We start from the raw sequence: 13,123 nt of genomic DNA on the forward strand, positions 1-13,123 counted from the left end.
AGGAGTGCAGCCACTGAAACCCAATGAATGGGATTGGTGAATGGTTAATCTGATCACTGAGAACCAGCAATCAGGATGCAATCCAAACCCCTCAGGAATTCTCGTATCCCTAGTTCAGACTCCAATTATGTATATTTAAACTCAGAATATTTTGTTCCAATGCACATCATTCTACACTTACTGAATCTCATTATATAGGCATCCACTTACTTATTTTAACAACAACATTTGATTTATATACCGCCCTTTAGCACAACTTAATGCCCACTCATGTATGTTATTATTATCCCCACAACAAAACACTCTGTCAGATGGATGGGGCTGAGAGAGCTCTGGAAGAGCTGTGATTGACCCAAGGCCACCCAGCTGGCTTCATGTGGAGAAGTGGGGAATCAAACCTGGTTCTGTAGATTAGAGTCCTGCCACTCTTAACCACTACACCAAACTGGCTCTTTGGAGAGTTTCCTTTGGAGCTGTTCTCAGTCTGCTGTGATCTTTATATAAATAATTTGATGTCATCCATAGAGTTGATTTCCTCATGATTCCAGATCTTTTATGAACAAATTAAGTAGCACTAGTTCCAGATCACTATGGATTTCTGAGGGATTGCAGAAATGGATTTTTATTTTTCTTGTACTATCCTCTAGATAATGCTTTATTTCCCTCTGTTTTCTTGCCCTTTGTCATAGTTGGCAAAAAGGTATGGAACGGTCTCCTCAATGCAGGCTGGATGGCACAGTTATGTCATACTGAGTGGATTAAAGATAATAAAAGAGGCACTCGGGCAGAAAAATGAGAGATTCTTTGAGCGACCATCTTTTCCGCTATTGAGTCTAGCAGGCTATAAAAAAAATTGTGATGGTGAGTGTTGCTCAAGTGGTAATGGGATGGAGTATGTATAGTGTCCAATATTTTCATCATGTGGTTTAACAATGACAACAGAGAGAAACATTAACACTTGATACCCTTGATAATATTTAAATGGAGCAAGATTGGGACCATTTGTACCCTCCTATAACCTCATTCATTGCAAATAAAAGAAATTGCACTACAAATGAATGAGACATTTAGATTTACTGTTGGATGCTTATTAACAGATACTAGAAAAAGACCCCAAATGCTTCTTTGATTTAAATAAGCTTCCTAGTTCCAACCTGCACACAACCATGAAGCTTGCTGGGAGATATTTGGCTGCTCATTGTCTCTCAGTCTAGTTCACCTCAAAACTGAGGAGAGAAGAACAATGAATACCAGGCTAAGCTTCTGGGAGGAAGCATGAGATAAATCTGAAACAGGGAATGGAATTCCTTTTCACACCACCATAGCACTGTGGAAGGGAAAGCTAGAAATGACTTGGGTTCTTAGTTACCACCCCATAGTCCTATACTAATTTTCAGATAGCACAGCTGCAATTTCCCTCCAATTTTCTGATAGTCCTCCCACAAACATCCACAGGATAAAATCAATGGAGAAGAAAGCAGCATAGGGGTGTTGGACTAAAAAGCAGGGGTAGGTGATGAGGGAAACACACAAACTTGTAAATGACACTCACTTGGTTCATAAGAGTTTGTTCTTTTTCCCCCCCTTTTGGCCACAAATGACTAATAGGGTGTGCGGGCTATTGTTCTAGTAAACGTTTTTGTGGGCTTATGACTTGCAAGCTTATATATACTGCTCAGCTGGAGAGTTGTCACTTACTGGGGGCAGGACGGGTTCCCAGTTTTAGAGGGCCCTGGGCTAGGGTTACTAGCTCCAGTTTGGGAAATTCCTGGAGATTTTGAGGTGGAGTCTGGGGAGGGCAGGGTTTGGGGAGTGGAGGGACCTCAGTGCAGCATAGTGTCACATAGTCCACCCTCCAAAGCAGCCATTTTCTTTACAGGAACTGATCTGTGTGGCCAGGAGATCAGTTGTCATTCCAGGAGATCTCCAACCACAACATGGAGGTTGATAACCTTACCTTCAGAGAGTGCTCAGCCCCCCCCCATACCCACTACTAGGATCCCCTTCCTGCCCTCCCAGCCACATATCCCTACCTGCCTGAGCATCCTTTCTTTGCCTATTCCCAAGTTCTCCCACTACCTACAGTCAGAGCTGCCCACACTGCCTGCATGCCCTTTCCTCAATGGTGATGGGTGCAGCTAGCAGTGCTACTGCCATAGCCAAAGGGAACACTGATGCTTTGTGCACTACCCACATGCACTTCTCTAGCAGTGCTAGGCAGCATAATCAGCTGGGAGCAGAAGTGACAAAGCATTCACAAACAGGCAGTTGAAAAGTGTGAGTGCAGACATCAGAGGAGATATGTGAGTAGGGAGTAAGCAGCAGTGGCCCCCACCAGAATCCACAGACCCTAGCAGCTACCCCATCTTGCCATGTGCTAAGAGGCTAGGAATGGCATTCCCAAGGAGATCAGCCACTTCATCCTTGTGAAATATCCTTGTGAAATATCACCCACCAGAATTAAATAACAAATAGACAGAAATGCATAATTGTGTAATATTTCAAGAGAAAAATAACAGTCAAGTCAACAGTGAATTGACAGGATTTCCCTCAAACCCTTCAGGAATACTCATGGCAAGGAACATCAATGGCTGGAAGGAGCAGAGGACGTTTTGTCTCACCACCCTGAAAAACTTTGGGATGGGGAAGAAGACCCTTGAAAAGAGAGTGTCTGAAGAAGCTGGATATTTGTGCTCCGAATTCAAATCAAAAGAAGGTACATCTAATTCTCAGAGTCTTCCACCCATTCTAGTGACAGGCCACAAGAACCATGTTTCTTACCATGTATCTTCCTAGACTCTTCCTAGAATGGGTGGAGACTTTAACGGGTCCTGGAATTAAATATATTGAGGACATTTTACAAAATAGGCAGACTTGAGAAGAGGATGGAATCAGTGATAGAATAGGTATGATATTTTATTTCTTCATTTCTTTATTTACTTTATAGTCCATTCTCCCTGCAAGTGGGCTCAGAGCGGATTTACATCATAAATACATAAAAACAATTAAGAACAATTTAAAGCATTGGTAGCAATCATATAGCACAGCATTAAACATAAAGGCAGCACTCTACATCTTAGCACCTCGAGCCCACAGGGCAGGGTGGTTAAAATGCAATCAGCGTAGGGTTGGGCCATTTCCTTCCCCCTGTGAGGGGCCGATTGGATGGTTCGTCAGATACTGAGTGTAGAGGGTGAAATATCAAAGAAGGTGTCATGATCATTTGAGATTAATATTTTAAGAGATGACAGACATCCCAGGATTTTCCTTCCACTAAACAGTTTGTGGGCATCTGTGTGTGTGCGCGCATGTACCCATGCCATCAAGTTGCAGCTGTTTTATGACAACCCTTGCTGGAGTTTTCAAGGCAATAGACATTCAGATGTGGTTTATCATAACATGAGCAGGGCACAATTCAAACTGTCAACATATTGCAGGATTGCATATCTTGCACCTGAAAGGTTTATATAGGGACTTGTGCGATACATTATCCCATTAGTTTCAAAGGAGAATACTGTTGACGCCTTGTCTGAGGTCCATTACTTTCTACCCAATTCCTACAAGCCTTATTCTGTGGTGGTGGAGTGCCCTCAAAGTGATAGCTGACTTATGACGACCTCTGGCACGGTTATCATGGCAAGAGACTAACAGAGGTGGTTTGCCATTGCCTGGCTCTCCAACCTTAGGTCGCAAAAAAGGGAAATGTTTTTATGATGCAACACTGCCACCAGGCTTTTCAAGTCGAGTATTCTATTTGGTATTCCATTTGTAGGTTGAGAGTTTCTATAAAGCTTTATATAGAAACACACTTAGGTCTTTATAATATTTTATTTCTGTGTAAGATTCCTCAGCAATTTAATTCCAAGCTATTTGCCAGCATGAGAAATTCCTGGAGACTTGGGGGTAGAACCTGGAGAAGGTGGTTTGGGGAGTTAAGGGGGCTCAGCAAGGATGTGATGTCTCTGATATCACATCAAGAGAAAGATCCCTGCTCCCCCGGTGGGAGCAGAGGATCCCCACTCCCACCCTCTGCCCCTCACCACCATCTACCTGGCCAGTGGCGGGGGAGGCAGAGGAACACGCCTCCCTCCATTTTAGCTGTTTGGCTGTTAGCAGTCTCTGCTCACCAGGGTGTGAGGTTGTAGGCCACTGTCCTGCTTCAGCCATCCTCATTAGCAAGACCATGAGCTTGAATACTTTGTTCTGGGAATCTGATGTCTCCTTTCTTTCATGCCTCCTATTTAGGATTACTGGTCCCTCAGTGGGGGCAGGAGATTCCCTGCTCCCAGGCTCTGCCCCCTCACCACCTCTCACCTAGCTGGCAGGGGTGGTGGTGAAGGCACAGGATGAGCCAAGGAACCCCGCTGCACACTCCTGCACACCTCAGAGCATCACACGAGGAAAGATTCCATTCCTGGTGCAACGCAGAAGAGACAGGTCACTCATGGGACTGACTTGATTAAGAAAATCTGCCCTCAATCTAGTGTTTGGGGCAGACTTTTATGAAATCTGCATCAGAAACAATGTCATTCCCAGTGCAACAAGGAAGTGCTCTGGAGCACGCACACACTGTGCATGCTCTAGGTAAATCCCCCTGGCATGACCCCCCACAACCATCCAATCCCCACTTTCAAGCCCAGGGGACCTGGCAACCTTACTATTGTTTGCCAACTACCAGTCTGCAACTAGGCTTCTGTACATGGGCAGAGAGGAGTCTCACAATAACTGAAATATTGCAGTGAATTCTTGGGTGAGGGCACTCCTGTCACATATGAATCTGCTGAATAGAAGGCAGCCTCCAATCCTTTATTTGAGCTGAATAATGCTAGAACTAGACATGATATTGATTGCAGAATTGTTTGTTGATCAAAAACTTTTAAATTGATTAATCCAATTTATTAAACATTGCAGCCTTAAAATACATTGGTTAAAAAATCCACGGAATTCCATAATGTGGGACATATATGATAACTCATATCTTAACTTTTTTCTCATTATACAGATTCTCCTTTTAACCCATTTAATCTTGTGAACAATGCAGTTGCCAATATTATTTGCACCTTAACATTTGGCGACCGCTTTGAGTACAATGATGAGACCTTCCTGAAACTAATGCATGGGACTGAGGATATCATGAAGGCATTAAGCAGAAACATGGCTCAGGTACCTTTGTGACTGAACAATAAATGGAGAGACTGTCTGAATATCAATTTCATTTGATGTGGGAAGGCCATATTTGGACCATGTAGTTATGGAATATTCGTATTTTATTTCTGGGTAAAACAACCACCAGAGCTAGGGTTGCCAAGTCCCCTTACCTTCCCAGCAGGAGGGTGACCTAGCACTAACATTTGGAGATGTCTTTGCACATGCACGAAGTTTGAGCACTCGTGCCTCTGGGGCCACACAGTGCTGCCCCTTCCAGGGACATTCCTGCCAAGCGTTAACACTCTTTTGTAAAAAACGATCAGAGCACATTTCATCTTGTGTGCATCACTTTTACTGTTATCATACTTTCCTTGCTTTAGTTTTTAATGATTTTGCTTTTTATATATTCCTCCATCGTGTCATATATTGATTTATGTTGTTTATGTTTTAAAAAATTACGTTAAACCAGTTGTGATGCAATAGATCCCTGTTCCATCAAGAGTTAACTTGACACTGAGAGCCAAACTACAAGTGACGTCTTACACAGGTTGGACACTAGTCGACTTCCCTCAAGTTTTGATGGGAAATGTAGGCATCCTGGTCTTGCAGCTGTAATGGAGAGCCAAGCTGTAAAACCAGGGCGCCTACATTTCCCATCAAAACTTGAGGGAAGCTGATAAGTGTCCAACCTGTGTAAGGCGTCACTTGTAGTTTGGCTCTAACAGCACAGTCAAGTTCAGTCCTGCTTACCTGGTGCACCTGGGCTGAGACATTTTTGCTTCCGGTTATCTCATCAAGGCCCTTTAGCCATGACAGCAGCACCAATTAATTTCAGAGTTGGGGCGGCAGGAGAAATGATACTGATGTGATAACTCTAGAAGCTGGGCATTCTGTGGGTAACACCGGTCAGGAGGTAGAGCACCCAAAAATCTACAATTGGCCCATGGTCTCAGCTGGGGATGAGTTTCGGCTGTGGGTTTCAGCTTCTGTGCTTATGCTGATTCCAGTGGGCGAGGCCTTGTGCTATGGCCTGTGTACCTGTGTGGGGCACCTACTGTAACTCTACCCAAAACCTGTAGGCTGCTACTGTCCTGGAAACCTCTATGGCTACTTGACTAATTGTATGTTTGGAGTGGAATTCCAGCTCAGCTCCAGGCACCATCTGCAATAGTCTGGCTGCTAGACCAGACAGCTTTCTTGTTTTCATTGCTTCAGATCTGCTGAGACTTCTTCTGGTTTTATATTTTAATCAACTTAATTAAGTATTCAATAAAATTTATATTTTCTTACAGAAGTCTGTTACTTTTGAGTAAGACCGCTTTTGAATCCGGTAGAGGTCATATTGTGGCTTTGCCAGGGTTTATAAGGGAGAAAAGGGGTTCCACTGATTTTCAAGCATGAGGAGTCAGAGGAGTGCAGACAAACCCCTTGCCCCTCACGGAGCTCAGGCACCGTTAGGGGGGCAAGGAAAGTCACACCAATATAGAACAGAAAATCTAATACTCCATTTTGGAAAAGAGAGTGTGTTAGATATTCATTCTTTGGACCTTAAAGCTCGTAGTGCGAACTTGATCATGTGCCATGGAACTATGTCCAAAACTGGGCACAGAGTAGGGTTGCCAGGTCCTCCTGTCCTCCTGGCAGGAGGTGGGGGACCCGGCCTCTACCTGTTCTGTTGCCGTTTGCGTGTGCACAAAGTGCACGCACACTCCTGGGCTCACATGATGACATCACTTCTGGGAAGTGATGTTATTGTGTGGGCCACGGCTGCCCCGGGAGCACACTCCGGGGGGGGGGGCTGAATCAGGCCCAATTCAGCCCGTTTCAGCTGGATCGGCCCAATTCAGGCCCAAATTGGACTGAATTAGGCCACTGCAGAGCATGGGAGTGCTCCCCCATTCCACAGGGCAATTTGGGCCTGATTCAGGCCGATTCGGGAACAGATCAGCCCAGATTGGGCCTGCAGGAGCACACTGCGCTGCTTGGGAGTGCATCCCTGAGAGGTCCATGCCTCTCCTGCTGGCCAGGTAAGTGGGAACGAGGGGTGGAGGGTGGGAGCAGGGAATCCCCCATCCCTAGCAGCAAACCTAGTACAGAGGAGTTAAAATTTTTGCCATTAACTTCTGTGGGGAGTAGAAGTCACCTTGTACTCTTCCTCACTAAATCTTTACACATACACAAATATTAATATAAATTGAAGAGAGTTGGCACCACATGCATCTAAGAAGCGTTTAGCTTAGAATCATAGAATCATAGAGTTGGAAGGGGCCATACAGACCATCTAGTCCATCCCCCTGCCCAGTGCAGGATCAGCCTAAAGCATCTCTGACAAGTATTCATCCAGCCTCTTCTTGAAAACTGCCAGTGAGGGGGAGCTCACCACCTCCCTAGGCAGCTGATTCCACTTTTGAACTACTCTGACGGTGAAAAAGTTTTTCCTAATATCCAGTCGGTACCTTTGTGCATGTAGTTTTAGCCCATTGCTTCGCGTCCTACCCTCTGCTGCCAACTGGAACAGCTCCCTGCCCTCCTCCAAATGACAGCCTTTCAAATATTTAAAGAGAGCAATCATGTCCCCCCTCAACCTCCTCTTCTCCAAACTAAACATTCCCAAGGCCCTCAGCCTTTCCTCGTAGGGCTCAGTCTCCAGACCCCTGATCATCCTCGTCGCTCTCCTCTGCAGCTTGCTTTCATTCATCTGCATAGATATTGAAGTATTTACATGTCTTTAGTCTCTGCATGTGCAGTGAGTGTTTGAGATGAGAGCTTTTTAATAAACTTTTTTCTAAACAGTGATATAGTACCCCCAAACAGAACTAACAGCTTAAATCCTCAGATTACCAAATGAGAGAAGTGGGGGAAGAGTGTTCTACCCACTGGTTGTGAGTAAAGGTAACAAGTTATATAGCACTTTCATTTCATGAGAAATATCTTACCAAGTATCTTTCTTCTTTGCTAATCTAACAGGTTTTTGCCTCAGTATCCTGGTTGGCCTATATTCCTGGACCTCACCATAAAATTAGAAAAATCTATGATGATATAAGTGCCATTTTTCAAGAGATCGTGAATGAACATAAGAAAACTTGGAATCCCACTTTCGCAAGAGATTTCATTGATGTTTTTCTAGAAAAGATAGAACAGGTAAGAAGAGATTTCTTAATGTAGACACCTCGATCATATTTTACAGAAATTGTAAATTAGGGATGAAATTATTATTGATTGAAAAAATATCTACCAATTCCCAGCCATGATTCTGCAAGGCCTAATGGGTACAAATCTGCAACATCAATATGATGCCCTATAACGAGGGCTGCCACCAACTCCCACCCGAGGCAGAATTCTGGATGTGAACTGTGAAAAATCCATATTTTCAAGGAGGTTTAAGAGGTTGTGACAGATTCTGGCAGCTTTAGCCTTTGTATGGGGCTTCCAGGGGGAAAGGATTCATATTGCACCATGACTTGATGATATTGTTGGCCTATGTAAGGACAGAATAAGCAAAGAAGCTCTAATCATTATTGCTGCTGAGGAGAGTGGGAAGGTTCTCTTCTCTTGTTAGTACCACCAGTAGCCATAATGACAGTCGAAGTATGTAGCACAAGGTATGTATCACAGGGCTTCTGTTGGAAATGTTTAGCAGAGTCAGGGCTTTTTTTCAGCAGGTACGCGGGGGAACGGAGTTCCAGAACCTCTTGAAAATGGTCACATGGCTGGTGGCCCTGCCCCCTGTCATGGCCCAGTCTGAGAGTGAGGTCTCCTCTGGAGGAGAGGAGCCTCGTGTAGCCAGCCAGGACTGCTCAGGAGAAGAGGAGTCCTGTGTAGCCAGCCCTAGCCCTCATTCAGCAGAAGCCAGCAATCAGGAGCAACAGCTGCTGGCTGATCAGAGCTTACAGCCAGCAGCTGAGGCACCCGCACCCTCTAGCTCCAATACTACAGAGGAAGCTCAGCCAGGGACTTCTACAGGTGCAGCGCAGCCAAGAGCCTTCACCCCCCCAGGTTCACCCAAGCCCAAGGAACGCCGCAGGCAGCGCCAGAGACTGGAACTGCAGGAGAGACGGCGCAGTGCTCGCCTCTTGAGCCAACGCCAGCTGCTGGAGAGTGACAATGAGTAGTGGCAGGATAGAGCCCCAGCAGCTGGCTGAAAACCACGCCTGGCTATAAGAGCCAGTCTGGAGGAACTGCTGGGCGTGGAAGCAACGTGTCTACTGCCTGCAACCACTCTGTGTTTCGTGAACCTTGCCCGTGCCTGCTTTTGGACCTGACATTATCGGTGACTGACCTTGGACTGTGCCTGACCTTGCTCTTGGATTCTGGACTCACTTCTGGCATTAGCTTGTGCTCTGACCACTGCTTTGACTTGGCTTTTGCTTTTGGAACTTCCCTTTGACTTTGGCCTTAAGGTTTGGACTTGAACCACCCTGCTTGGGCTGGCCCAGCCCGTGACAGATTGCTTCCACCTAAAACTCCCTGGCATGGACATGGCAACACCCACCCCAGGGAGCCTGGCAATGCTGCAGGACCAGGTACTACAACTAACCCAAGCACTGGTGACTTTGCAGCAGCAGATTGCTACTCTTCTTGCTGCCCCTGTTGCACCTCTGCCTGCAAAATGCCCAATGAAGCCTCCTGACAGTTTTGAGGGCAATGTGGAGGAATTCCCAGCATTTCTCGCCTAGTGCCAGTTATATATTGAACTCCGGGCTAGAGACTTCCCCACAGATAAAGTCAAAGTTGGCTTCATCCTCAGCCTGTTAAAGGGGCAGGCAGCAAGATGGGCCACACCCTTGTTACTGGCCAAATCCCCTTTGCTGGGGGATTTTCCAAGCTTTGTGGCTCACATTACCACCGCCTTTGTAAACCCACTGAAAGCTGTGAAAGCAAACCAGAGAATACGTGCCCTCACACAGGGAGACGGGACTGTGGCCCAATATACCACTGAATTCCAGCTGCTGGCTCAGGACTTGAACTGGAACGAAGCAGCCTTAGTTGACCAGTACCTGGAAGGACTGTCTGATGCAGTATTGGATGAAGTGGCCCGATCTGAATGACCAGGAGGGCTGCAAGCGCTCATTCTCCTATGCCTCCATATTGATGGACGACTGGAGAGCCGGTGGCAAGCACGTGCGCTACGCCAGCCACCCCTGCCCCAGACCTCGCCTGAGAGGACAGCGGAACCCACACCATTGAACATGCCTTCTACCCGCCTGCCTCCAGAGGAAAAGGCGAGGCGTCATGTCCACAACCTCTGCTGGTACTGTGGTGGGGTGGGACATTTTGCCGATGGTTGCCCTGCCAAAAGAAGGACCCGAGCTATAGTCCAGGAGCAGACTCCCACTAAACAACTTGTGGGAACGGCCAATGCCTCCAGTGTTCCTCCTGAACCCTTCCTGGTACCAGTAAAGCTGTACCTGCCTGATGGTCGATGGCTGTTTGTGTACGCCATGATAGACTCAGGGGCATCCCGCTGCTTCATGGACGCCAAGTTTGCCGCATAGCACCGAATTCCGTTGCGGGCAAAGAAGACCCCCACCGTAGTTGAGGCCATTGATGGGCGGCCGCTACGTTCTGGGCCCGTGGTCGAGGAGACCCAGGACCTCCTCTTGCAGATCCAGCAGCACCGTGAGCAGCTCTGCTTTGACGTGGTAGGCATCCCTCAATTCCCGCTAGTCTTGGGACTTTCCTGGCTTTGCTGCCATGACCCGGTTATCCAGTGGGGCCAGTTGGACCTCCGCTTCCGGGACCCGTGCCCACACGAAAATCAATGCCCAGGACCCATTGCAGCCGCTGTACAGGAGGCCTCTGTGATGCCAGAGGAATACGCAGATTTTGAAGATGTGTTTGAGGAAAAGGAAGCAGACCAACTTCCCCCTCATCGGCCGTATGATTGTGCTATAGACTTGATTCCTGGACTCCCTCTGCCAGTGGGACGCCTGTACTCATTATCAGAGCCTGAGTTGGCTGCACTCCGGGACTTCCTCACCACCAATCTGCGGCAAGGGTTCATCCGGCCCTCTACCTCGCCCACCTCTGCCCCAGTCCTCTTCGTCAAAAAGAAAAGTGGAGAACTCCGGCTGTGCAATGACTACCGGGCCCTGAACAAGATCACCGTTCGTGACCGGTACCCACTGCCTCTGATCTCCGACCTCTTGGAGCAAGTCAAGGGAGCCCAGATCTACACCAAGCTGGATCTTCGGGGAGCCTACAACCTGGTGTGTATCCGAGAAGGTGATGAATGGAAGACCGCCTTCAGTACCAGATATGGACAATACGAGTACCTGGTAATGCCCTTCGGCCTGACTAGCTGTGTTCCAGAGACTGATGAACGACATCTTTCGAGATATCCTGGATCGGTTTGTCATCGTTTACCTGGATGATATATTAATCTATTCATGGGACGCGTCGCAACATACTCGGCACGTTCGCACGGTGCTGCAAAGACTCCGGCAGCATGGCCTATTCGCCAAACTGGAAAAGTGTGCATTCCACCAGCCTACCATGGAATTCCTTGGCCATGTGCTATCACCTCATGGAATCCAAATGGACCCAGCTAAAGTCGAGGCTGTACAGACCTGGCAAGCCCCCCGTTTGCGGAAGGATGTGCAGCGATTTCTGGGGTTTGCCAATTACTACCGGCAATTCATCCCCCAGTTTGCATCCATAGCCGTCCCTCTCACTCAACTTCTCCGGCACCGAGAACCTTTCCGTTGGACACCGGAAGCCAGCGAGGCATTCCTGACCCTGAAGACACGCTTCGTCACGCAACCAGTCCTACGATACCCGGATCCCCAGCTACCCTTTCTACTCAAAGCAGATGCCTCCAGCACCGCCATTGTAGCGGTGCTCTCACAACGGGCAACCCCCTCCAGCACTCCACAGCCTTGCGCCTACTACTCTCGCCAGCTGACCCCCGCAGAAAGGAACTACACCATCTGGGAGTGGGAGCTGCTGGCAATAAAGGCAGCCTTTGAGGTTTGGCGGCATCATCTGGAGGGGGCTCGGTACCCAGTCCAAGTGCTCACTGACCACCGGAACCTTGAACACCTCCCAACTGCCCGCCGTCTCAACCAGAGACAGATCCGCTGGTCGTTATTCTTTTCCCGTTTTGATTTCAGGATCTCCTATGTTCCCAGCTCCCAGAATAAGAAGGCTGATGCTCTGTCCCAAAAGCCAGAGTACAACACATCCCCCGACCTGGAACAACCTCCAATGACCATCCTGGCTCCAGAAACTTTCACCGCCACGCAACCCCCTCTGGGGCTGGTGGAGGAGATACAGATTCAACAGCTACTGGACAGAGCACATTAGCTTGTGCTCTGACCACTGCTTTGACTTGGCTTTTGCTTTTGGCTTTGCACCCTGCTTTGCACTTGGCTTTGCACCCTGCTTGGGCTGGCCCAACCCGTAACACCCCCTGATCTCCAGACAGAGGGGAGTTTAGATTCTAAACTCCCCTCTGTCTGGAGATCAGGGGGCGGGGCCACCAGCCATGTGACCATTTTCTCCGAGGGCAACCCACTGAGTTCCACCACCTCTTTTCCCAGAAAAAAAAACCCTGAGCAGAGTGAATAAAGCACAGCAGAATAAGGCAGCTCAGACACGTGTGTTTAGCTTCTAAGAAAAAGTTTTACTAATATAGGAAAGAGTTACATGGAAAAGAAAAACAACAGCCTAACTAAACTCCATCTTGCTTCTTTTGTTCTCTCTTTGTCTTCTTGTTGCTGTCTCTCTACTGCTCCAAGTAAAAGAAACTGGAATCCCCCCCCAAAGCTCTACCCCTTTTGGAGGGAAAAATCTGCTCTTCACCTAATTGGCCCTATGCTTAACTTGCTATCATTAGCACACAGAAGCTTCAGTTTAACTCTTCCATGACTGAAGGGATGACACTTGCAAAACCCAACAGCTTCTTTACCAGTGTCCCTTCAGCTATGGTGCCTCATGGCCCTGAATATGCTGAGAATTTCCCTGGCACAAATTC

The 13,123-nt window shown here is 47.5% G+C and overlaps 1 protein-coding gene across 4 annotated transcripts in view; it reads left to right on the plus strand.

The window, feature by feature from the left end:
• LOC129335276 (cytochrome P450 2D14-like) overlaps window positions 1-13,123 on the plus strand; it is a 95,787-nt gene that overhangs the window by 42,640 nt on the left and 40,024 nt on the right. For all 4 annotated transcript variants that reach the window (XM_054987706.1, XM_054987707.1, XM_054987705.1 and 1 more), the window contains 4 exons: window positions 690-861; window positions 2,564-2,716; window positions 5,003-5,163; window positions 8,116-8,289. In XM_054987706.1, coding sequence (XP_054843681.1) covers window positions 690-861; window positions 2,564-2,716; window positions 5,003-5,163; window positions 8,116-8,289 — 660 coding nt within the window. The remainder of the gene's footprint in view (window positions 1-689; window positions 862-2,563; window positions 2,717-5,002; window positions 5,164-8,115; window positions 8,290-13,123) is intronic.

The sequence above is a fragment of the Eublepharis macularius genome, chromosome 9, assembly GCF_028583425.1.
Source record: "Eublepharis macularius isolate TG4126 chromosome 9, MPM_Emac_v1.0, whole genome shotgun sequence".
Lineage (NCBI taxonomy): Eukaryota > Metazoa > Chordata > Lepidosauria > Squamata > Eublepharidae > Eublepharis > Eublepharis macularius.